Here is a 27,128-nt window from a genome sequence, read left to right on the forward strand (position 1 = left end):
CAGCTTATCCTGAACTGTATGTAAATAATCCAACCAAAGAAACATTGTTGAGTATTTAAAATGCCATTCTGGGACCACGAGACAGGGTATATTTTGTTCAAGGTTGTAAAGACAGAGTGTAGAACTCAAACTGTTATCAGTGAGGCTCCTTCCCACACACAGGTCACCTGGCTGGGAAGAACTCAAAGAGCCAAAACCTATGAATGGCTGTTTGACAAATCTGTTATTATTTGATTAGAAGCTCAGTTTCTAGAGACTCTCTCTGTTTGGAGTGATATTTTGGTTTAAGCTTATTAGAAGTATTTGTTTAATGTCCCTGCAATGCAAATATTTTGAAGAGAAAATGTCCAGACTTGTGTATTACTTTGAGACTTAGAGCAATGAGAGAACACAAGGGGTCTCAGGCTGCCGCAGCGTGAAGAGTTCCAAGATGGCTTGAAGTAATCCTTATCACAGAAGGAATCACAGGTGAGTTTGACACTGTTCAGTGATGCAGACAACTCATGTGGGAGTTGGGGGTGGGGGCAGGTTTGCAATTTACTCTGTTTTTTTTGGCTCTGGAGGAGGCACTCCTAACCCACAAGCTGTGTTGTAAAGACACTTTTTTTTCATATTATTTAAGCTGCTGAATCTCCCAAGGTCTGGGATACTTAGTTGTCTAAGGTTAAAAATAGATAGTATGAAAACAAAGGCACATGGCCTCAACAAGCAAACCCTTTCTCTGCTACCACACATCCTGCCTCTGTTAAAACTGGAAGTCAATGGACCTGGTTACTGTTACCACGTTTATACATTTTAATTTCTGTCATGACCCCAACCCATGAGTTCCTGAAATTAAAGATTCAGCCCTGAAAGTCCAGATTACAGCCTTGAATAGTTTATAGGTTTTTATTTCAGTACAGAATCAAGATTTTCTTCCTGTTTGCTCCCATCCGCCCTCCTTCACACCTTTAACCTGCTACTTCATCATTGCACCTTTATCTGATATCAACTTTGAAAAGCAAGAAACAGAAACAGTTCATAGTTCTTCATGTAGATACTATTTTAACCACTAGCACCAGCTGACACATGACCAATGTTTTGTTTGGCAATAACTTTTTTTTAATTATTTGGTTTTAAGAAAGGAAAAACAAAGACCATAGGTTGCACTGAGCAGCCACTGAAGATTACAGCAACAGCACTACTGTCATTTAAGAAAAAAAACAGCACAAACACCTTCATAAAACATTTTTAAAAACCAACTGTGAATACTGAATGTGCCTCAAATGTGACATACGTCCAGCAGAGGTGGTGTTGCTGTGTCAGATTTAACAAAGGCTATAAAAGAGTAAAAGAATTCTAAAAATTTGTGTACTCAGAAGGTGAGAACATGAACTTTTATCTTTATGGAGGAAACATGATAGAGACTTTCCACTTCTCACAATGGTTAAGTCAAACATTCAAGCAAATCCCAAATCCAATGTCGACAACTGACCTTGCAAAAATTTTAAATCTAACATGATTCCACCATGGATACCCATGTACACGTAGATCATCTTCCAAGGATTCAAACCGGTGTCTCTTCTTCTCCTTGTCATGCCAAACTTCTTGCTATATCCTCCTGTGCTTGGAGAACATTCAGTTAAAATTATAGGCAGTTTAAACTGCATAAAGGCCAGTATTGAATAGACTAGGTTTGATGGCTTATAGGCTACCAGTGAATATTTCAGCGAAGTGGTATCGAGGATGGCACTGAAATCAAATACTAACGTTGCTGCAACTTGACCACAATAACCAGTTTGCCAGTGACAAATGATACCGATGACACCAACGGCTAAAACAGGTCTTTCCCAACACTATTCAAAATTAATGATTCCGATTGAAACATGTTTCCTTTTTACCAAACGAAGTATCCATTGTACGCCAAATGTTACTGTTTCACAAACTCTTATTTGACAGCTTCAAATAGGAACTACAATTTTTCTTGCAAGGAGAACCAGAAGCGCCAGGTCTGTATTGCCATGAAAACGTTCAAGGGCTTCCACTGCTTCTTGCTGAGTGAATCCTGATTGTCTTATTCGTGCAACGTTAGCAGCTGGGAAAGCTAGGGGGCGCACTTCCAGAGGACTAACCAAAGAATGTCTATTAGGATGATTCATGTTGGCTTCCATAGTCCCTTCCCATGTCATGGAAGTAGCTAAAACCTCTGGGTTCTCCAAAGAGCAGACCACATTATTTGTCATTTCTTGTAAATGTGCGCCATTACTTTGAGAGTTCTGGCCGCTTTCAGCAGCTGCAGAATCAGGTGGGTTTACAGGTAATTCTTGAGTCTGCAAAGATTCCTCAGTAGGGGAAACTTCCATTTCCTTTGCTAGATCTTTAGACACAATAATAAAAGCTGCAGCCTTATCCATTGATTCTTGCACAAAAGTCTCATCAGATTTAACTCGTGTCACACCTGAAGTGGAATTTTCTGGAAATACACTGGTGCTTTCCACACTTCTGTCTCTTTTCAGAGAAATTTTGGAATTAGCCGTGAACAAAGGGTTCTTTTCCTCTTCGACAGCAACAGTATCCACCTCTGCACTGACACACACCCTACTCAAGGAATTATTATCTGAACATTCTTCAGATACCTCCATTAGATGAAAATCTTGTTCCTGATTTGTTGTGTCTGACTGATGGTTGTCCTCTGAGCTGACAGACATCTTCAAAGAAACGTCCTGACAGGAGGCGACTAACTTCTGATGCAGTTCAAATAAAGCAGCCACTGGAGAAAAGTGTGAATCAGAGTCTGTTTTCTGATCCTCCTCAGAGGAAGACTGTTTAATTTCAGTCGGCAGATGTACCTCTTCATGCTTTTTATCAGTGACAAGAGCAAGTTCAGATTTTTCTCTCACACAGCCACTGGGTAACTCAACAGGCATGTTCACCTGAGCCATGGAGGAGTTTGAACTTAAATGTCTATCCTCCAATTGCTGATCTGAAACAGGGACGTTTCTCTCCTTTTGTCCACTTTTTCCTGTCTTTTTTGATGCTGAATAACTAATTTCCTCAACCTGCTGCTGAGTAGAGTTTACAATTTCACCATCATCGATTTCAATGTTTCCAGTTAAAGAATCAAATGGTCTTTCATCAGTCTCAAATCTCTTTGGACAGCTACATGGATCTTTTTCAGCTATTTCCAAGTCCATATCTAATGGCTCAACGAGATTGTCAGGATCATCAATCCCCTTTCCAGACTCAGTGCCCTGCTGCACTTCATTTATTTTAGAACCAGCAGCAAAAGCCAATTCAAGTGAGGCTTGTTGGCTTGGTCTGTTAACTAAACCCAGGTCAGACACAAGATCACTATTTGATTGTACAGCTGAAGAAATCTCTCCAATTTTTTTTGTTGGAGGTTCCTCTAAACCTTCTTTGTTTGTGATTTCCTGCCAGGCTTTGGTTGTAAAATGTGTGGTGTCACCCTTTTTCATGCCAACCTCATACAGACTCGTGTTTGGCAAGACACGTTTTGGCAGAGGCTCATCATTGGTATCTGAAGTTGGATAATTCAAAACGTTTTGTGAGCTGCAAGGAACGCTTTCACCCTGTGGTATGTGGTTTTTCCCTACTGATGCCTGAGAAGGAGCAGACAGTTTATAAGGAAACAGAGGGGTCAACGTATTGTCCAATGATCCTGACAGTGCCTGCTTTTCTATCTGGGGTTCCATGCACTCAGGAGTGAGCTGAAGGCTTTTTACATCTGTAAGTTCTGATTTGTTGTGGTTTTGTGAAGGAAGGCTAGCAGGGACGGAAATTGAACGGTCCAAATGACTTTGGGGTTTGGGGGCCTGAGATAGGTCACTTCTTGTAATGGGAAGTGGGAGAGGAAGATGGTGAGGTGCTGGTAATGAAGGGCTTTCCAATGAGGTAGTTTTGCCATTTTCTTTTCCTAAAAACAGAAAAAAAAGTTTCAGATTACAGCAATGTAGACATCTTATTCCAAACCACAATACGACTAAATAATCCAGCAGTTCTAATGTTAAACCTTGCTCTATTTGTTACCAAACTAGCACCACACATACATGTTAATGACCACTTTTATATAGATGGCTCTTTAATTTCTTTGGCTAAATGTCAGTATAGCATTTCACCAAACAACACTAGCTCAATTATTGTTACTGCAGAGCTCAGAACTCAAAAAACAGTTACCCTACTTAACCGACAAAGCTTGGTTTTTGGCCCAAGGCAAGGCCAGAATTGGGAAAAAAAATTGCCATATGGCCTACTGGTTTCCCCAGTTCCAAATCATCCTGGGCTACTTCCACAAAAGTGGCAATGGTGTGCAGCAGGCCTACCTGCTTGCAAGGGGTGGGCCGCTTATCCAGCCACTTAAAGGAGGTCTAGTTTTCCACAGGCTCTGGGGGTTAAAATTATTGTCTGGAGATGGCTTCTGGATAGCAGAGGTCAGGGTTCCAGGTAGACCTGAACCCTCCCTGCCTGTGTGCAGCAGCAACCAAAGCTCATAATGTACAGAAGTTGTACACTCCCCCATATTCCTATTTTAACACTTCTAGACTACCCACAAAAGCCATTTCTCAGTTTAAATTGTGAAAAGCTGGGGAGTTGACTTTCACCTTCACTTATCTGTTCTCATAAGCTTTATAAACTTTTTCCAGTCCTCCAGCTTTAAGAACCCAACTGCAGTCCTTAATTGAATGAAGAGCCTGCCCTTTGGCCATTAACTGGCTGCTCCAGGGATAATCACAATGAGTGAGTGTTATCCCAAAATTTAGGCTTCAGACTCACACCCAAATCAGATGTCAGAGTTCAGAAATCTGCTATAATTCAAGTGCTTATTTGAATCGTAGGTACTTGTTATTAGCAGGCAACAATGCTTCAACTTGCTGTAGACCAAAATTCCCTGAAGACTGATTGTCATGTGGTGACTTCAAGCTGCACTGGACCTTAAATGCAGTTTGAAATACATCTTACTCCATTATGGAATCTTACTGTCAGAGGTAAACAGCTTGTCAGTATGGTGTCACACAACTGCAAACAACTACTGTAGTCTAAAATCTGACAAGTTATTTACACAATTTTGTTACTTGCAAAGGAGCCACATATCACACATTAAATCTGAAGCTTCCACTCTGTGCTAACTTTATGCATCTGTGCTAACAATAATCAAGAACGGTGAGCAGGATTATTCTCCCTGAAGCAGAAAATGCAAAAGGAAGATTTAATAGAGGCTCAAAATTTTGAAAAGCTTTGATGGAAGACACAGATTTGAGATAATCAGCAAAAGAATCAGAGGACAGCTGAGCACAATTTACTTTCCCACCTAGAGTGCAATCCCTCAAAAGGACATTCAATAATAATTTCCAAAAAGAATCTGTATATAGACTCAAAAAGGAAACAAAATAGGATATGGAGAAAGGGCAGGGGAGTGAGACTAATTGGATTGCTCTTCCAAAGATAAACAATTATGGCCACCATAATTCTTTACAATTCAATGAAAATTCAGATTGGTAGGGAATAGCCAGTTAACTTGTGAATACAGAATGCCTGAATTGAGTTAGCAAGGCTGAAAAAATGAAACAATCATTCGGATCCAATTGGTTGATCAGGAAGACTATACAGTGAACAGTTAGGAAGTGAAGAATTGGGTTGGGTTATTTTTTTAGGTCCCTTACTGAACAGCTGGTCAATAGAGGCACCCATCTGACAAGTTAGACTCTTCAATCTCAAAAAAGGATACAATGGCAGATTATGCAAACATGGGGCATTAAAGGGAAAAAATTATGTTATGATAGATAAAGAATGTGTTTCCCTAAGGGCATGTTTTTGAACAAAGGTGATGGACATCGTGTCAAATTCACAATTACTGCTGCTGACATAGTTATTTCTTTTAAAAAAGCACTGATAACAGCTTGCACTCAGAATGTGTCATTATTTTACCACCAAATTCTGCACCAATTTATTCAAAAGGAGATTTGTTTTGACAGTTTGTCATTGATTAACAGTGGTGAGCACATAAAATAGGCACAGAATTATATCCCTATCATTTTGTGTTAAATAGCTCATCAAGTCCTTTAACTGAGGAACTCTGGCCCTGATTCATGCATTTTCTAGTGAAAGATCATTTAGTAACAAGAATTGTAATAGAATCTAGATGTTATATCTTGAACGTATACTTGTATGATATGGATGTTCGAGGAGGGCTTAGTGATTTCAGGCAGAACCTTTCCATTTGTACTCAGCATTACAAAATCCCACTGTATTGTTGTAGAGATGGCTGGAACTTTATCCATTATTGGGTGTTATGAAGGTGTAGAGATGTACTGACCTTTGAGGGAGAGAGACAGGAAGCTAGCAAGGACTAACTGAAAGCACAGAGTGTCCTGAACAAGGTACAAATGTAACACTTGGTCAAAACAAATAGCTGGATGGTTTTGCCATGGTACAAAAACAAATGCAAATTCAGCCAATCAGTTTAAATTATGCCCCAAGATACCAAAATCCAATCAAATTTGAATTTTACTGTTTGGGATGACATCAAACCAATGAAACGATCTGATTCAGCTTCAGTACATAATGAGGAAAATAAGAAGATAAACTATGAAATAAGCCACGTAGTTCCATACAAGATGGTTCGCTGTCGTAACAAACACTTAGTCATCTAAAAGTAAAAGCACATTAAATACCTGGGCTATGATCATCTTCATGGACAGCAAAAGTGCAACATGCATCAGTGATGCCGGCGTCCTGTTAGAATAAAAGAAAAACCAAAACAAACCAAACAGCAAACTTGATTAGCCAATTGAGGCATGCAGCATGCATGTAGTATTACAAATCACCATGGACATCAAACAGACTACCATTCCACACATACACCACAACACATGTATGAGTGATATTATTAGACAGTAGTCATTCCATTAACACTCCCAGCTTCTGAAGCTGGCCTGGGGATTGGACTGACCAGGAAAAAAAATAACAAGACATTGATATTCAGAAGTACACACATGATGATACAGACATACTGAAATATAACAAAATGGAATAGGGAAGATAACAGGCCCTTACTTCCCTTAGTCGTGTAGATCCATATGGTTTTAACTGTCTGACAACACTGAGCCACACAGCGCAAAATGCGCCAAGTCCAATCTCCAGGACACGCTGAGTTAATTTGCTCTTATCTGCTGCCAAAGAAGGGTCTATTAAAGTTGCCTCTGAGGAGAATCTTGTCATGTCATGCATGTAGCATTTGAATGAGTGCAAGGGTGGACACAGCTCAGAACACCTTCATAATTGAAGGGCCTGCTAATGTTGTCTAATCTCAGAAACAAGTTTGTCATTTTGAGAGGTAACAGAGTCTGCTGGTGTCCATGGTATTAAACCCCAGCAGAACCATTATAAAGCCAAAAATAAAATGAGAAACACAAAATTTTGAGTAAGCTGTGTAAAAGACTAAAAGAAAATGTTTCTACTTACCTTCTTGCTACTAAATGATTGTGAAACTCAGTATCCATCAAGTGAGATATTGATTATAGACTAACTATTCATGAATTTAGATGGCTGGGTCAGGGAACATTCTGCCTTAAAATAACCATGTAGTCCACTGGGCATCATCAATTTTAAAATCAATATTTACATAATTCTGTTAAAGGCAAAAACCTTTTGCAAAATTACCAGATTCCTCTGCCGATCGGTGTAGTGCCTCAGCCAGCTCTGCGTCTGCCAGCTCCTCAGGGCGAAGATCATCTCGTGGAACACCATATGCCAACCTGGCACACTCTGGAAGCTCTGCTTCAGATAAAAAGCGTGTCTCTGTTCCTGTCGTGCCAATAACTAGCACATTGCGTTTCAGGTCAATTGAACACTTCAAACAGAATAAGAAGAGCGAAGACACTTAAAACCTGTAAACTAAAATAATCTATGAACTAATGAACAACTAATACCATTAATAATTAGTTTAATTTTTAATAAATGAGACAAAAAGTAGTCTTAATATGGAGAGCTTTTGATCAGGTAGCGTTTGCTGCAGACCATGTACACTAATTAAGATAACAGCTTGAAGGGTTTTTCTAACTAAATTTCTCTCCTTCCCTGAAGGCACTGACTCCTGCACAAGCACCCCCAGTTTTTCACTAAAGTGCCATAGTTTCATAAAGTTTTATAACACAGAAGAGAGCATTGGGCCCACTATGGCTGCACCAATCTATCTACACTAATCCCAGTTTCCAGCACTTGGCCCTTAGCCTTGAGCGTTATAACATTTTGAATGCTCATCCATGCACCTTTCAGGAGGTAGTGAGGTTTCCTGCCTTCACAAACCTCCCAGGTAGTGTATTCCAGATACCCACTACCCTCTGAGTAGAAACACTCTTCCTCAAGTCCCCTCTAAATCTCCTGCCCTTCACCTTAAATTTACGTCCCCTCCTTTTGACCCTTCAACTAAGGGGAACAAGCTGTTTCCTATCCACCCTGTCCACACCCCTCAATCTTATAACTTCAATCATTATAACCGTCATCAGCCTTCTCTGCTCTAAACAAAACTCAGCTTATCCAGCCTCTCTTCATAGCTAAAATGTTCCAACCCAAGAAGCATTCTGGTGAATCTCCTCTACACCCCCACTGTGCAGTCACATCCTTCCGACAATGAAGTGACCAGAACTGCACACAGTTGTGGGGCCGAACTGTGGCCATATTGAGTGTGGCCGAACCAATGTTTTGTATGGTTCCAACATAACCTCCCTGCTTATAATCTATGCCAAAACTGATGAAGCCTACTTAACCATCCTATTAACCTGTCCTGCCACCTTGAGGGATTTGTGGACAAGCACCCCAAGATCCCTTTGTTCTTCTGAACTTCCGAGTGTCCTTGCATTCACTGAATATTCAACTGGCTTGTCACTTCTTCTGAGTGCATCACCTCACACATTTCAGATCAACTTCCTTCTGGCGCTGACATGCCCACATGACCCACCTCTATTTTCTTGTAACCAACACCTTATTCCTCACTATTAACCACTCAGCCAATCTTGGTGTCCACCACAAACATACTTATCAGCTCCCTCACATTCTCCTCGATATCATTTATACACACTACAAACAATAAGGGACCCAGCACTGATCCTGAACACCCGCCTGCTGTCACACAGCCTTCTACAATCACCAAGGGTTCTTAACACTTTGGCAATGTTGGACCCATCTGGCTGGGTTAGTCTGAGTCCCGTGCACTTTTATCTTCTTTCTCACCTGTGTCAAGGGCTTTGCTAAAATCCATTAAGCACATTATCTTTATCTACACACCTGATCAAATTTGTTAGGCATGATCTCTCTCTGACAAAATCATGTTATCCCCGTCAAATCCTGCTTCCCCAATTGGAAATTAATTCCCTCCTTCAGAACTTTCTCCAATAGTTTCTCAACCATTGATGTGGACTCGACACTCTGTAAGTTCCAGATTTATCACTACCAGCTTTCTAGAAAAGTGCAACCACATTAGCTATCATCTACTCCTCTGACACCTCTGCTGTGGTCAGAGAAGAAGTAAAAATTGGGGTCTGGGCCGCTGTAACTTCCTCCTTCGTCTCTCCCAGAAGCCTGGGATACATCTCATCCTTGGGGATATCTCCACTTTTAAGCCTGCCAATACCTATGTCAATCTGCTCCAGAATCTCTGCCACCCTCCACCCGAAATGGATCTACTGATGTAGGACTCATTTAACACCCGAACAACACCCTCCAGCTCCACCACAGATTGCTCCTTTGGTTCCTATTCTATCCTCGTTCCCTCAACATATTGAATACATTCTCCCAAATTTTACCCACCAGTGTTTTCTCATGCCCCCCCTCTTTGCTGTCTTAAGATACCCCCTGCACTTTCTATACTCCACTAGTCTCCATTGATTTGGTCTGAAAATGTGTTGCTGGAAAAACACAGCAGGTCAGGCAGCATCCAAGGAACAGGAGAATCGACGTTTCCGCAAGAGAGAGCCTATAAAGTGACCAAGAGCACTGGGAAATCAGAAAACTAGGAAGACTACAAAAACAAACAGAGGACAACAAAGAGAGAAATAAGGAAGGAGAGGATCAAATATGAAGGTAGGCTAGCCAGTAATATTAGAAATGATAGTAAAAGTTTCTTTCAATATATAAGAAACAAACGAGACACAAAAGTAGACATGGACTGCTCCAAATTGATGCAGGAAGGCTAGTGCTGGGAGATAAGGAAATAGTTGAAGAAATTAATGAGTATTTTGCGTCAGTCTTCACAGTGGAAGACGTGAGTAATATCCCAACAACTAAGCAGAGTCAGGGGGCAGAGTTGAGTATGGTAGTCATTACAAAAGAGAAAGTACTACAAAAGTTAAAAGGTCTAAAACTTGATATATCTCCTGGCCCCGATAGGTTACATCCTAGTGTTCTGAGGGAGGTGGCTGAGGAAATAGCAAAGGCATTGGTTGTGATCTTTCAAACATCACTGGAATCAGGGAAAGTCCCAGATGATTGGAAAATCGCTGTTGTAATCCCCTTGTTCAAGAAAGGATCAAGACAAAAGATGGAAAATTATAGGCCATTTAGCCTCAGTTGTTGGTAAAATTCTAAAATCCATGATTAAGGATGAGATTTCTAAATTCTTGGAAGTGCAGGGTCGGATTAGAACAAGTCAGCATGGATTTAGCAAGGCAGGGTCATGCCTGACAAACATGTTAGAATTCTTTGAAGAGGTAACAAGTAGGTTAGACTAGAGAAACCCAATGGAAGTTATCTATCTAGACTTCCAAAAGGCCTTTGATAAGGTGCCTCATGGGAGGTTGCTGAGTAAGATGACGGCCCATGGTGTTCGAGGTGAGCTCCTGGCATGGATCGAGGATTGGCTGTCTGACAGAAGGCAGAGACTTAGGATAAAAGGTTCTTTTTCGGAATGGCAGCTGGTGACAAGTGGTATCCCGCAGGGTTCAGTATTGGGGCCGCAGCTGTTCACTTAATATATTAATGTTCTAGATGAAAGGACTGGGGGCATTCTGGCAAAGTTTGGCGATGATACGCAGTTCGGTGGACAGGCTGGTAGTTCTGAGGAGGTGGGGAGGCTGCAGAAAGATTTAGACAGTTTAGGAAAGTGGACCAGGAAATGGCTGATGAAATTCAACATGAGCAAATGTGAGGTCTTGCACCTTTGGAAAAAAGAATACCGACATGGACTATTTTCTACACAGTGAGAAAATTCATAAAGCCAAAGTACAAAGGGATCTGGGAGTGCTAGACAAGGATTCTCTAAATGTTAACTTGCAGGTTGAGTCCGTGATTTAGAAAGCGAATGTAATGTCATTTATCTCAAGAGGGTTGGAATATAAAGCAGCAATATGCTTGTGAGACTTTGTAAAGGCCTAGTTAGGCTCCATTTAGAATACTGTATCCAACTTTGGGCCCACACCTCAGAAAGGACATACCGACACTGGAGCGTGCCCAGCGGAGATTCACACAGATGATCCCTGGAATAGTAGGCCTAACATACAATGAATGGCTCAGAATTGTGGGATTGTATTCATCAGAGTTTAGAAGGTTGAGGGGAGATCTATTAGAAACTTAGAAGATAATGCATGGCTTAGAAAGGATGGATGCTGGGATGTTGTTTCTGTTAGGCGGGGAGACTAGGACCCATGGGCACAACCTTAGGATTGGAGTTGGTAAATTTAGAATGGAAATGAGGAGACATTTCTTCAGCCAGAGAGTGGTGGGCTTGTGGAATTCATTGCCTTGGAGCACAGTGGAGGCTGGGACGTTAAATGACTTCAAGGCAGAGATTGATAAATTCTTGATCTCACAAGGAATTAAGGGCTACAGGGAGAGTGCGGATAAGTGGAGTTGAAATGCCCATCAGCCATTATTGAATGGTGGAGTGGACTCAATATGCTGAATGGCCTTACTTCCACTCCTATGTCTTATTGTCTGATTTTTAAAAAAAAAATGCTCCCCACTGTTCTGTTGTAGATTTCCCCAGTGTAACTGTTGGCAGTCTACTTTGGCCTGAACCTGCCTTATTTTAATAAAATCTGCCTTTCCCCAATTGAAAACCTTATTTTGCAGACAATCATTTTCCTTTTATCTAACAAACTTAAGTTATTCTGCATTGTGGTCATTATCAATTGACCACTTGTCCAGCTTTGTTTCTCAGAATTAGGTCAACACTGCACTGTTCCATGTTGACATATAAAGCTCTCCTGAATTCATTTCATGAAATCCACCCCTATCAACCTTTTATACTATGACTATCCCAATTAATCCTTAGGAAGTTGAAATTTACTAATATCATTTTTGTGAAAAATTCATTCTAAACATTAACGTCACTGGCTGACCATCATTTATTGCCTGTGCCTAGTTGCACTTCAGAAGGTGGTGGTGAGCGGCCTTCTTGAACTGTTGCAGTTCACATGCTGTGGGTTGACCCACAATGCTATTAGGGAGGGAATTCCAGGATTTTGACCCAGAGACAGTGAAAGAACGGCAATATATTTCGAAGTCAGCATGTTGAGTGGCTTGGAAGGGAAACTTGTAGTGGACAATGACCTAATGGTGTTATTGCTGGACTGTTATTCCACAGATCCAGATAATATCCCAGGACCCAGATTCAAATTCCACCACAGCAGATGGTTGAATTTGAATCAATAAAAATCCAGAATTAAAGAATCTAATGATGATCATTAATCTATTGCCAATTGTCAGGAAAAATCCATCTGGTTCACTAACATCCTTAACAGGTCTGGCGTAAATGTCACTCAGAGCCACAGCAATGTGGTTGATTGTTAACGATCCTCTGGGCAATCAGGGATGGGCAATAAATGCTGGTGACACCCTCATTCTGTGAATGAATGAAAAAAAGGTTGTAGTGTTCCTGTGTAACTGTTGCCATTGTCCTTCTAGATAGAAGTGGTCCTGGGTTTGGAAGGTTCTGTCTAAGGATCTTTGGCAAATTTCTGCAGTGCATCTTGTATATATTCACACTGCTACTACTGAATGTCAGGGAGTGCATTTTTATGCATATGGTGCCAATCAAGTGGGCTGCTTAGTCCTGGATGATATTCCTGATGAAGGGCTTTGGCCCGAATCGTTGATTTTCCTGCTCTTTGGATGCTGCCTGATCTGTTATGCTTTTCCAGCACCACTCTGATCTAAACACTTGTCCTAGATGATGTCATGCTTCCAGTGTTGTTGGCACTGCACACATCCAGGCAAGTGGGGAGTATTCCATCACACTCTTGACTTGTATCTTGTACATGATGGGCAGGCTCTAAGGAGTGAGGAAGTGAGTTACTCCCTGTGGTATTCCTAGCCTCTGACTTGCTCTTATAACCAGTGTGTTTATGTGGCATGCCCAGTTGAGCTGCTGGTCAATTGTAAGCCCAAGGATGTTGATAGTTGAGGATTCAGAGATGGCAACACCAGTGAATGTCAAGGAGAAATGGTTCAATTGTCTCTTATTGGAGATGGTTGTTGCCTGGGGTTTATGTGGTGTGAACGTTATTTGCTATTTGTCAGCCCAAGCCTGAGTATTCTCCAAATTTAGTTGCATTTGAACACAGACTGCTTTAGTATCTGAGGAGTTGCAAATAGTGCTGAACATGGTAAAATCATCGGCAAACATTCCTACTTCTGACTTTATGATGGAAAGATCATTGATGGCTGTGCCGAAGACACTACCTTGAGGAACTCCTGCAGAGATCTTCTGAAGCTGAGATGACTGAACTCAAACAACCACTGCCTTCTTCCTATGTGCCAGGTATGACTCCAACCAGTGGAGGGGTTGACCCCTGATCCTATTGATTCCAGTTTTGCTAGGGCTCTTTGATGGCATACTCAGTTGAATGCAGACTTGATGTCAAGGGCTGTCACTCTCACCATAGGAATTCAGCTCTCATGTCCATTTTTTGACCAAAACTGTAATGTGGTCAGGAGCTGAGTGGTCCTGGCAGAACCCAAACTGGATATCAATTAGCAGGTTAGTGCTGAATAGGTGCTACTTGATAGCACTGTTGATGACATCTTCCATCACTTTACTCATGATCAAGACTAGACTGTTGGGGTTATAAGTGTCCAGGTTAGGTTTGTCCTGCTTTTTGTGTCATGCGATATACCCGAGAAATTTTCCACATTGTCGGGTAGTTGCAAGTGTTATAACTGTACTAGAAGGCCTTGGCTCAGGCAGGAGCAAGTTCTGGAGCACATGTCTTCAGTACTATTGCCAGAATGTTGCCCATAACCTTTGCACTATCCAGTACCTCCAACAGATTCTTGATATCACATGGAGTGAATCGAATTGGCTGAAGACTGGTATCTGTGATGCCTGGGATGACTGGAGGAGGCCGAGATGAATCATTCGTTGACACTTCTGGCTGAAGACTGCTGCAAATACTTCGACCACATCTTTTGCATTGATGTGCTGGGCTCTCCCATTATCGATGATGGGGATATTTGTGGAACCCCCTCCTCGAGTGAGTTACTTAGTTTCCACCACTAATCACAAGTGGCAGGACTGCAGAGCTTAGATTTAATCCTAATACCCTATTCTTCTTACATACCTTAGTGAGCTATCTACATATCTGCTTCTCTATTGCTCGCTGACTATTTGGGAGCCTGTAATACAGAGCTGAAAAGGGTGGCACTGGAAAAACACAGCAGGGTAGGCTGCATCCAAGGAGGAGGAGAGTCGATGTTTCAGGCATAGCCCTTCATCAAGAATGTCAGCCTGTAATACAGTCCCAGCAATCTGACTGCTTCTTTTTATTCCTAATTTGTACCCACAAAGCCTATTAGCTTGGGTTCCAAAGCTCTAATTTTGACTCGTGGCAATGTGTCCCAAGGCAGTTGGTAAATCAACATAACCTCAGCAAGGGGGCTTGCCTCATGGGCAAATCAGGCTCCTGCCTGAAACTGGCGGTCAGAGGGTAGGAACACAATGTCAAGGAGAAGCAGGTCACCATAGTCCAGAACCAAAAAACATGATTCATGTCATTTACAGGGTAGGGATGCCGGAGGACCTCAGAATTGGAGTTGGAATAAGGAGGTCTAGAAGAAAGATTTGGCAGGAAATGCCTAAACTTTCTTTGTGGGACCCATAGGAGTACAGTAAACTGGCCCCAGATTCTTTTGGTCTGCTAGGTTGGTCAAGTGAGAAATCCACAGTTGCTCTTTCGATCCCACCAGTTTTCAGATGATGTTCTTGCTGAAAGAACAGCAGGATAAGAATGAGACAATTTGATGAGTACATCCAAACTGCCCAGCAAGTTTCTGATAGCAAGCACAAGCAGGAACCTGTTGTGCCTTTGATATCTGGAGCAAGTGAATTACAAAAAGAACTGAAATTGCTGGAAGAGCTCAGCAGATCTGGCAGCATCTGTAGAGATAAATCAGAGTTAACATTTCAGGTTCAGTAACCCTTCCTCAATGCACCCAAAAAGCTCTGTTGAGCTTTTCCAGCGATTTCTGTTTTTGTTTCTGATTTCCAGCATCCATAGTTCTTTCAGTTTGAGTTACAAATAAAATTTGTTTGAAGAAGTCTTGAAACAATTTACAATACTAGAGTGCAAGTTCTACACATGGGTTAATGGCCTAGCAAGATCAGAAACAATACTGATGGTTCATGGAATATCAGCTCCCAATTTTGAACTGTGCTACCCTCACCTCAATGAGTTTAGCTACACTATCTGGAATTGCTGTTTGCCTCTTACCTGGTGCCTTTTGAGCATATCGAGTCCAAGCAACATATCCATTGGCTGGTCTTCCAGGAGGGAGAAAGAGCAGGGGAGGAAATCACCTTCAATCTGTACCTGGGCTGTAACAACAATATATCAATTAAAACCAGCTGAACTGAACTGAACACCAACACCAAGTGACTACTCAATACCCTGTGGCTTTTACACACTTATGTGCACAATTATGTAACTTAGCTCATAGTTCCCTTTCTGCATCTAATGACACAGAGCCCTTTCTTTCTGCAGTTGCTGATAACACTATTCTGAAACTACTGGAAGGTACTCCAACTCTACAACCAGAACAAAGAGAAACTTCTAAGTGGCACACATCCAGCACCATGAGTCATGAATAAAGCTGGAAGAATGTTTTTCCTGGCTTAGAAACCTAGAACTTGGACTCACCACCTCAGAATAAGGGATCAGCTATTTGGAGCTGAAATTCAGAATTTTATTTTCACTCAAAGGTTTGTGTATATTTGGGATTAGCTATCCAAGAAAGGCATGGACGCACAGTTGTTAAGCATAGTCTAGATGCAGATTGTTAGGTTTTTGGGTTCCAAGGGAATTACAGGATAGCAGGATAGTGTAAGAAGGTAAAGTGAGATAGAGGTTTAGACATATTTAGTCTTGAATGGAACAGCAGGTTCAAAGGGTCAAATGCCCTACTTATGTGCCTCGTCCTTGTATGCTGGCAGTATTTTTATCTTGGGCAAGCACACTATTTTTGGTTAGTTTTCACTGTAATGTTTTCAATAGCGTTATGATCCTTCCTTCAATATTTGGCAGCATAAATGGAGACCAATTCACTATAAATGGTTGAATGCGACATCAGATAACTATAGATCAGAAATAGCGATGTACCACATAAAACCTTCGCCAATAAGCTATCTTAGGATTACGAGGGAAAAAAAACCTTAAAATCATAACACCACTTCATATTCATCACTGTTAGCTGTGCAATAATGGTAATTTATATGTGCAGACAAATCCTTCCAACCATTTAAAATTCATAGCACAACAGATATTCTGCTTTACTTTCCAAAACAGTAGTAATGAAAGTCTGCTGTCAGGAGAAAAACAAAAAAGGCTGCCAGGTATTATGTCAAAATGACTTACCCAAGTGAACTCTGCCAATGATTTTTTGTGTTCCAACACCTTTAGCAATTCCTGCCCACCGCCTGTCAACCAAGCGCATGATGTTGCACCTCTCAGCACATGCTTGGCTCATGATTGTCATCTGTGCTCCTGTATCAGCAACAGTATAGACTTATCAATATATTCAGATGCACAACTTTGCTGTTAGCTCACAACTCCAATTAAAAGAGGATCAGCCCCATTTGCTGAAATGCCTAAAGGTAATTTGTTCAGTCCAATTTAAAGATTTCCTTCAACAATTGGAGTGTTTATCTCGAGTGGTAAAAGGACTAAAAGACTGCTCTCTCATTAGAGAGGCACAACCGTTGAGAGTTTAAGCTGAGGGTCACCATGCCTTAAGTGAGAAGGTGGGACCTTCATGGCGACATCAGCTGGTATGGAAACTGAACCCCAAGTGTTGGTTGCACTCCTTGTTGCAAATCAGCCATCCAGCCAACTGATCTAACTGACCTAATTATCTAGAGAACAAATGAAAGGAGCAGTCATGTGATTAAGTAATGAGGATTAACAATTGTGTACTAATGTGCATGTGGAGAATGTATGAGCAAAGCAACAATTGTGTATTTAATGCCCTGAATGGAGGATAACTGCAAATAGTCATCGTATGTGTACAACAAACGTAAGTTAAAAATCACACACTTTTTAAACTTTATCCACCGCAGTTAAACACCGGCTCCTTCACATCATTCAACAAATAGTATTTCAAAGTTTCGTTCCTCTGTACCATCACAGCAGACACAGGAATCTTGTACATTTGATATTGTTCCAGTACATATTTTCCTCTAAACATTTACCCATTCTACTTTTCAACTCAGCCTGATCGACTGCTGCCAGGACTTTATAATGACTGTTTCAAACTAACTCAGCAACAATGTGTAATTTATCTCTGTGTGCACATATGAACCTACCTGAATCTACAAATGCTTTGACTGGCATGCCATTAACCTTGCAATTAATGTAGAGCATTACCACCTGACCAAAGCTCTCTGGCGATTCTTCCATTGCAATTGTCATGTTCTCCTCAATGTTCTGCTGTCTGAAATACAAAAGTTTCCATGAACAGAACAACAGAATAAGGCACCACAAGACGTCAGAGCTATGCAGTCAGCAGGCAAAATTCACTGCCATAGATCACATGAGGTAAAGATGTCTACAGTTAGGACTGCACTGTCAAAGCTGCCCTTTTTCACTCCTTTTCTGTGTCTACTTTTATTTCCAACAGCTCAGGGAATATGGTGAATACTACTGAGAAGCAACAATTACATCAGTACATGTATTGCGAAAAGATGGGACCGGAAAGAAAAGCTGACCCAGTTTCCAATTTTCATTGCCCAGGTAAACTAACATCTATAAACAACGGATGACTATTTGCAGACGCATTAGGAAAATTGAACAGTTTTGGATGTAGGTTTGCTTGCTGAGCTGAAAGGTTCATTTCCAGACGTTTCATTACCTTACTAGGTAACATCTTTAATGGACCTCATGCGAAGCAATGCTGAAAATTCCTGCTTTCTATTTATATGTTTGGGTTGCTTTGGGTTGGTGATGCCATTTCCTGTGGTGATGTTATTTCCTGTAGTGAAGTCACTTCCAGTTCCTTTTCTCAGGGAGTGGTAGATGGGGTCTAACTCGGTGTGTTTGTTGTTAGAGTTGCGGTTGGAATGCCATGCTTCTAGGAATTCTCGTGCATGTCTTTGTTTGGCTTGTCCTAGGATGGATGCATTGTCCCAGTTGAAGTGGTGTCCTGCCTCATTCATATGTGAGGATACTAGTTAGAGAGGGTCATGTCTTTTTGTGGCTAGTTGGTGTGGACAATTGAGCAGTGCGTGGTCAAAACTCTCCAGCTGTTTCTCAACTGCAGTGGCAAAACTTGCTAAAGGTATAGTGGCAGAAGTAATAAAAATACTCCTTAAATTCCAGAACCAACATAATATTTCTCTAACAATTTGCAAACACAAGACGACTTAAAAAATATTTTTCTTTGTAACCTTCTCCTCATCTATTCTGAAAACATATGATTCCACAGGCTCTCATCAAAAAAATGGTACCTTGCACAAATAGCCATGATTCTTATCAAACTCAAGAATCTGTTGACAGGCCATTCAACTGTATAGTGCATCACAATCAAGTTTAATTTTCTACAGGTCAACATATGTGCCAGCAGGGGGCATTCAGGAGTAGGAATGCAGGAAGAGGCAATTTGACCCATTATGTTTGCATCAGCTCTCCAAATAAGCATCTTATGTAGTGTTATGCTCCTGTCATCCCTCTGTAAACTTGCACATTTGCCCTTTTCAAACAACCATTTAATTTTCTTCTTAACGCCTTGATTGAACCTGCCTTCACCATACTCTCAGGTTAGACACCCCAGACCTTAACCACTGAATGTGTGAATATATTTTCTCCACATCACTTTTGTTTCTCCAACTAATTACTTAAAATCTGTCTCCTCTTGTTCTCGATCCTTTCTCAAGTGGGAACATCTTAACCCTCATTTACTCTCAAGGTGGTGGCAGCAGAGCAGGCAGCATTTTGGCTCCTGTGCCTGGACATGTCCTCCTTTTCTTCCTTCTATCCAATCTTTTTTTCCTCAAATTTACCTTAAAGAGAGAGCCTTTGGCAGGAGGTGGCTTCGACGAGCTCCGGAGTGGCAGTGGCGTTTTCAGAGACAGCATGGCTACAGAGTCAGACAGTCGACCTGTGAAGCCTGGACAGGGACTCTGGTTTCTGCGTGGGTTAGGCCCCCGATGGCAGCGTGTCATGGGCTGGGAAGCTCAGTGTGGGACACACTCTCGGCGGCATGGCATGGCCTGGTGTAGCCTGGAACAGGACTCTCTCGGCGACATAGTGTGGGCTGAAAAGCCTGGAGTGGGACACTCTTTCAGCCGCATGGCATGGGCTGGTGTAGCCCAGAGCGGGACTCTTGCGGCAGTATGCTATAGCAGCAGAGAAGGAAAAGTTGGGACTCTCTAAATTATCTTTCCTTATTTTCTTCTGTGAATGGTGCTTATATACAAGCAACTTTTCATTGTATTTTGTACTGAATGCCATATAGGATACTCAACTCTGTCCAAATCACTTACGAGTACAGAAGCCGAGGATACTCCATCAATTTATCTATGCCCTTATGAAGTTCTCCACTATTCTCCTCACAGCTTATAACTTTCACATCATCCACAAACTTTGAAATTGTGTCCTGTACCGCAAGGTTCAGATAATTAATATTAGGAAAAACAAGATTCCCAATACTGACCATTGATGAATGCTACAAGAAATCTTACTGTAAGCATAAAAACATCCAGTATCAACAACACTGTTTCCTATCACAACCAATTTTATATTCATGTTGGCACTTCCCTTTTATTCCATGAGGTATGGGCTTAGTCACATGCCTGTTGCACGTCACTGTATCAAATGCCTTCTGGAAATTCACATCAATAGCACTGCCCTGACCAAAACTTTCTGTTAACTCATCAAAAAACTCTAGTAAGTTAATTAAACATGTTTTTCACTTTACAAATCCACACTAGTTCTTAATTAACCTGCGTTCGCCTATGCGATTGTTAATTTTGTTGCAGATTATTGTTTCTTTTTCTAATCACCAAAGTTAAACTGACAAATCTATGTTGCTAAGTTATCCTTGCATCTTCTACTAAAGAAGGGTATAATGTTTGCAATTGTCTAGTCTTCGGGCACCATGTGAGTCTGAAGATTGAAAAATGATTACCAGTGCCTCTGCAATTTCCATTCATACTTCCACCAGTGTGCATCTCATTCAGTCTCAGTGTCTTGTCAAACTTAACTACAAAAAGCCTATCCATTAACTCCTCAGTATCAATTTTAAACTCTTTAGTGACTGAATTCTCCCCTCCTTCACCATGGCCTGTTCAGTTAAAAACAAACACAGAATATTCATCTATTACCCTGCCATTTTCTCTGCCTCTATTTTATAAACTATAAATTGTCTTTTTGGCCCCTGATGAGCCCCACTTCTCCTCTTACTACCCATTTACTGTTTGTATGCTTATAGAAGATTTTTCAATTCCCTTTTTATATTAGCTTATTTCACCTTCCCTCTTTGTTTTTGTCATTTGCCTTTCAACATCAATATGAATTTCTATACAAGCCTAGCTCTTAATTGAGTTTTCTACTTGACATCTGTCACAAGAACACCGTTTCTTACTAGTCAAAATTTATGCTTCTTTTTGTCATTCAGGGAACTTGAGATTTGTTTGCCATCTTTCCCTTTTGAAAGAATAAAACTTGACCATGTTTGAACCATTCTTTGAAGGTAGCCCATTGGTCATCTACCATCCTTCCTGCTCGCCTTTGACTCAGATCCATTTTACTCCAACAAAGTTGAGTCTCCCCAAAAAGTCATTCTTTCCCTGGATTCTTCTTATCTATAGTCACGCTAAACATTGTGATACAGAGATTACTTATCCCCACCCACCTGCAAATATTCTTCCCACTGACTTTTGATCTTTTTGGCTCACCGCATTCCCTAGAAACAGCTCTAGCAGTGCTTCCTTTCTCATTGATAGTCTGGTGCAGTAAATTCTGCCGAATACACTCCAGGAATTCATGCTCCCTCCCGTGCCCTTTACACTACTACTATGTTTGGATAATTAAAATCCCCCATTTAAACTACCCTATAATTTTGCACTTCTCTATAACTTCCCACTAGCTGTTGTCCTATAAACAGAGCAATGTAATGCACCTTTTTTTGTTCCTTAGCTCTCGCTAAACTGACAATGTCCTTGACTACTCTGGGATATCTTCTTTCTCCAGAACCACAATTTCTCTTTAATCAGTACTATCACTCCTCCTACATTTCGTTCTTCCTCAGAATACTAGTCAATTTTCTCAATCCTCATGTAGGGACTAAAATTTTTAAATAAGCAGCCAGGAACAACTTAATTCAGACAACTGTAAATGCTCAAAGTGTAAGAAAAATAGGAAAGAGTAAAGAAAAATAAATCCCTGCAACACAGAGCACTTTATCAGCACCAAAATATCTTAAATGTTTCGTACAAGAGCTGAACATAAAATGTTCATAACAAAATGTCAAGTAGAAAAATTCAGCAACAGCTCTTTACCTGATGTCTTCTTCAATTTTGGCTTGTGCCTCCAGGTCAAAGGGATCAGCATTCAGAAGTCGGATCCTCTCCTGTTCTCGCCGTGCTCGTTCCAATTGCTGTTCTCGTAGCACTCTTGTAAACTTATCTATATAAAGAGATAGCACAAAGTGGAAAGAGCTGCTTAACTATTGAGACAGTACAGAGCATACAACAATGAATGAGCAGTAATGATCATAGCCAAACAACTGATTGCTTTAGCTCAATATTAATCAATAACATGAAGCTTTTCTGCCCCGGGTGATAGGTCAGACTGGGGTGGGGGCGGAGAGGTCGGGAAGAAGATTGCAGGTTAGTAATGATCATAGCCAAACAACTGATTGCTTTAGCTCAATATTAATCAATAACATGAAGCTTTTCTGCCCCGATTTAATTAGATGTGAGGAAAGCTGTTAATGTAACTTTTCACTATGCTATATTGTTTGAATTAGTCTAAAATCTTAAGATGCAAATATCATCCCCTCCACATTTGAAGCAATTGAACTGTCATCAGGGTACAGTTCTATCTTTTGGCTATTCATCCAAGTGGTCATTTGTGAGTCATAATGTAACTTCTTGAGTGCGTCATGATCACGGAAGAAAGAGTTTATATCATGTCTTTTACATCCTTGGAATACTGCAAATATTTTACAGGCACTCAAGTACTTCTTGAGATCTAGATGCTGCTATAATGGATGCTGTAAGGGAAATAATAGCCATTAATTAGAGCACAGCAAAACCATACAATCAGCAATGAGATAAGTGACCATCTTATGTTGAAAGATTGGAGCGACTGGGCTTGTATACCCTTGCGTTTAGAAGACTGAGAGGGGATCTGATTGAGACTTTTAAGATTATTAAAGGATTGGACACTCTGGAGGCAGGAAACATGTTTCCGCTGATAGGTGAGTCCCGAACCAGAGGACACAGCTTAAAAATACGGGGTAGGCCATTTAGGACAGAGATGAGGAGAACCTTCTTCACCCAGAGAGTGGTGGCTGTGTGGAATGCTCTGTCCCAGAAGGCAGTGGAGGCCCAGTCTCTGGATTCGTTTAAGAAAGAGTTGGATAGAGCTCTCAAGGATAGTGGAATCAAGGGTTATGGAGATAAGGCAGGAACAGGATACTGATTGAGGATGATCAGCCATGATCATAATGAATGGTGGTGCAGGCTCGAAGGGTAGAATGGCCTACTCCTGCACCTATTGTCTATTGAGCAAATCATCTGTTCTTGCTTTGTGCCTTCAGTGATAAATATCGATAATAACATTGAGAGACCTGTCTGCTCTTGGAACAGTATCCTGGGAGCTTGTAAGTCCATTTGAGAGGGAAGGAGAGGTCTTGATTTGACACCTTTTCTGAAGGACTGCACTTCCAAGACACCATTCAGTCCTGTACTGAAATTTCAGCTCAGATTATGTGCTCAAATTTCAGGAGCTGGGCACAAATCTATTTTTTTCTGATTCAGAGGCAAAAGTGGAGCCAAGACAAACTTCTTAAAATTGTCAATTTTCTTTTCAAGGTCTGTGTTTTATTTTAACTGGTGAATAATAAAATGAAGAAATAAATCAAATCATGAAAACTTCTCTCTTTCCAGTTTCCCATTGCATTTTACAAGAAAAAGAAATTGTTCCACACCTGCCTCACTTCTTCACTCCATTCTCACAAAAACATAACTTCTCAGACAGAATATAAGAAGTCACAAACATCTGTAAACTCATCCTCTTTACCTCCTTCCTGTTCATATTTCCAAACGTAGCACAGCACTTCTGCTGATTTTTAAACATCCCTCACCATTCTGTAACCAGGAAAAACCTGTACAGAATGTGTCCTTTAGCAGCCATAGGACTACAATATTGAGAAGACTCAACTATAATACAGAAAAGATCTGAAATTAATACAGATTACAATCGCAAAGTTATGCCTGAAAGTCTTTTTCTAACTGGGTAGTGAATATTTGTTAGCTCGTTATATTGAAGAAAGTTACCAGATTCAATTTCCCAACATTCTAATTATTTAATGTTTAGCAATTAAAAGTCCATAGTTACATAGTGAGAAACCTTTATCAGCCTGCTGAGTAATATACAGCAGTCTTGTAACAAATTCTATCTTGTGATAAATTCTCACGAGACAATTGTAAAGAACAGCAGCATACCCATAAGGGAGACCAACATAAATGACAAATCAGAATTTCTGTATTTACCAAGATCTCCGCTAAGAAGCGCCTCAGCTAAAGGAGGATTCCGTTCCTTCAATAGCGATAGCTCATGTGGATTGGCCAAAAGCATGTCCCGCAACAAAGTGGGATTATTTTCCAAACTGTGTGGAGCTGGAACAGGGGGTGGAGAAGTAGAGCTACTGGAAGGTGGCTTTGGTGGCTGCTGATTAGCTACTCCAGACGCAGGCATTCTGTGTCCTACTGACCCAGGCACTGAGATACCACTGAAATCAATCCTGGGAAGTCCTAAAGGACGAGATGAAAGATATATCAAACTAAAATATAGAAAGGCAACAGGTAAACCTCATATTATATAGTGCCCATATCATGTGAACACTTACAAACTACTCAAACCGCCGGAATAATATTTTAAAACAGCATGGTTATTAGCAAGCTAAACAAAAAGTGAAAACTATACCACAGTCATGAGCAACAATCAAAGTTAAATGTCCTTCATAGGATCAATACTGGATTGTTGGCTTTATGATTAAAAGTGTAAAAGCAAGAAATTTATGTGTTAGATTTTATTCGTTAAGCATCAGCTGAAATACCTTAAGATGATGTCATGATCATGAAGAGCACGCAGAGATTTATTAGAATGGTACCAGAGATGAAGATATTCAGTTAGATGAGAGATTGGAAAAGTGACACTGTTATCCTTAAAGCAGAGAAGGTTAAAGAAGATTCAACAGAGGGCTTTCATAGATAGAGAGAAACTGATTCCATTGGCTCAAAACCAGAGGGGACAGATCTCAGATAATTTTGGAAAGTATTCCGAGAAAGGCAAGATAATGATTTTGCTTGTTGTGATCAGGAGTGAACTATCCAAAGACACTGTGGAAGGAGTTCAGCAGTAACTTTCAAGAGAGAATTATACTCTCGAAAAAGAGGGAAGGGAAGGCAGTGATAGCAGTAATATCACTGAACTAATACTCCAGAGAGCAACGCAAATCCTCTGGTTACATGAATTCAAATCATCCCATTTGCAGATGGTTATATTTGAATTCAATTAATAAATCTTGAACTTAAAAAAGCCTGTTAGTAGTAGCCAGGAGACTATTGTCAATTGTTGTAAAAATCTATATAGTTCACTAATGACTGTTAGGAAGGAAAATCTGCTGTCTTTATCCAATCTGGGTACATGTTACTCCAGAACCACATTATGGTGGTCTTTTAACTGCCCTCTGAAATGGCTGAGCAATCCATTAGAGGAGGGCAATCAATGTCAATTCAATCAATGATATCCACATCCCATGAATGAATTTTAAAAATTGTTTCATCATGGGAAAAAAAAGCAGGAGTAGGATTAATTGATCAGCTCTTTCAAACAGTCAGCAAAGGCACTGTGTTGAATTGACCCTTTCTGTGCTATTATATGGCAATAGAGCCATCATTAATGGCATTTAATAGCATGATTCCACCTACTGGATGCTCCATTAGACCTGTACAAAAGCTTTCAAAAATATTTCCAACTGAGATACAAAGAAGGGTTAGTGGACTTGAAATATGAACTCCATTTCTCTCCATATATGCTGATAGATCTGCTAAGCTTCTTCAGTATTTTCTGTTGTATTTGAGACAGGATTAAGTTGCACACACTGCATGAACTCTAACAACTGTTGCATGGGTATAGACCATTCCAGGTCAGATATTATGTTTAGCATAGTCTCATTTAAAGAATTAAGGAAACATCCCAACAGATCTTTGTCCCTTACAAATTCTTGCAAACAAACTCTCCTCTAATGAAGGCATTTGATTCCCTGCACAGCATGTTCCATAAGTACTGAACACTCCTTTACTCCATCCATATGACTGTTAAATATGCATGACTTTGGATAATGATCCCACAAAATATTGCACAAGAGAACACATCATCCGAGCCCAGTTCTGTCCAAAATCCACACACTTGCCCATATAGTTTTCAACATGATATCAATCAGGAGCAGGAAATTTGACGGATTTTCACCTCCCTAATCCAGGATTACTAAAGCCAGGAGTGATGCCTTTAATGCTAACTCACCAGACTTGCTTTAGGGAACATCTCTGGGACACCCGCACCAATCAACTCCACCACCCCGTGGCCGAACATTTTAACTCCTCCTCCCACTCTGCCGAGGACATGCAGGTCCTGGGCCTCCTCCACCGCCACTCCCTTACCACCGACACCTGGAGGAAGAACGCCTCATCTTCTGCCTCAGAACACTTCAACCCCAGGACGTCAATGTGGCCTTGACCAGCTTCCTCATTTCCCCTCTCCCCACCTTACCCCAGTTCCAACCTGCCAGCTCAGCACTGTCCTCATGACCTGTCCTATCTGCTAATCTTCCTTCCCACCTATCCGCTTCACCCTCCTCTCCGACCTAACACCTTCACCCGCACCTCGATCCACCTATTGTACTCTTAGCTACTTTCTCCCCAGCCCCACCCCCCTCCTATTTATCTTTCCACACCAGAGGCTCCCTGCCTCATTCCTGATTAAGGGATTTTGCTCGAAACATCGATTTTCCTGCTCCACGGAAGCTGCCTGACCTGCTGTGTTTTTCCAGCACCACTCTAATCTAGACTCTGATTTCCAGCATCTGCACTACTCATTTTCAGGTACAGGAAATGAATGACTAATAACGCAGCACTTGTACAAAGATGGAAATGTGTTGCTGGAAAAGCGCAGCAGGTCAGGCAGCATCTAGGGAACAGGAGAATCGACGTTTCGGGCATTAGCCCTTCTTCAGGAATGAGGAAAGTTGGTCCAGCAGGCTAAGATAAAAGATAGGGAGGAGGGACTTGGGGGAGGGGCGTCGGAAATGTGATAGGTGGAAAGAGGTCAAGGTGAGGGTGATAGGTCAGACTGGGGGGGGGGCGGAGAGGTCGGGAAGAGGATTGCAGGTTAGGAAGGCGGTGCTGAATTCGATGGATTTGA

General features: G+C 41.1%; 1 protein-coding gene across 3 annotated transcripts in view; it reads right to left on the reverse strand.

The window, feature by feature from the left end:
• Window positions 1–1,078: 1,078 nt before the first annotated feature.
• ddi2 (DNA-damage inducible protein 2) overlaps window positions 1,079–27,128 on the reverse strand; it is a 40,286-nt gene continuing 14,236 nt past the window's right edge. Inside the window, exons 3-10 of one of the 3 annotated variants that reach the window (XM_043675756.1) lie at window positions 24,197–24,457; window positions 21,977–22,103; window positions 17,786–17,913; window positions 16,839–16,967; window positions 15,699–15,802; window positions 7,657–7,846; window positions 6,669–6,729; window positions 3,826–3,913 (exon numbers count right to left, since the gene is read on the reverse strand). In XM_043675756.1, the coding sequence (XP_043531691.1) occupies window positions 6,713–6,729; window positions 7,657–7,846; window positions 15,699–15,802; window positions 16,839–16,967; window positions 17,786–17,913; window positions 21,977–22,103; window positions 24,197–24,457 (956 nt within the window). In that variant the 3' untranslated portion in view covers window positions 3,826–3,913; window positions 6,669–6,712. Of the gene's footprint in view, window positions 3,914–6,667; window positions 6,730–7,656; window positions 7,847–15,698; window positions 15,803–16,838; window positions 16,968–17,785; window positions 17,914–21,976; window positions 22,104–24,196; window positions 24,458–27,128 lie in introns of those variants that run through there. The other 2 variants (XM_043675755.1, XM_043675757.1) reach the window with 2 other exon arrangements.

Source organism: Chiloscyllium plagiosum, chromosome 34, assembly GCF_004010195.1.
Source record: "Chiloscyllium plagiosum isolate BGI_BamShark_2017 chromosome 34, ASM401019v2, whole genome shotgun sequence".
Taxonomy (NCBI): Eukaryota; Metazoa; Chordata; class Chondrichthyes; order Orectolobiformes; family Hemiscylliidae; genus Chiloscyllium; species Chiloscyllium plagiosum.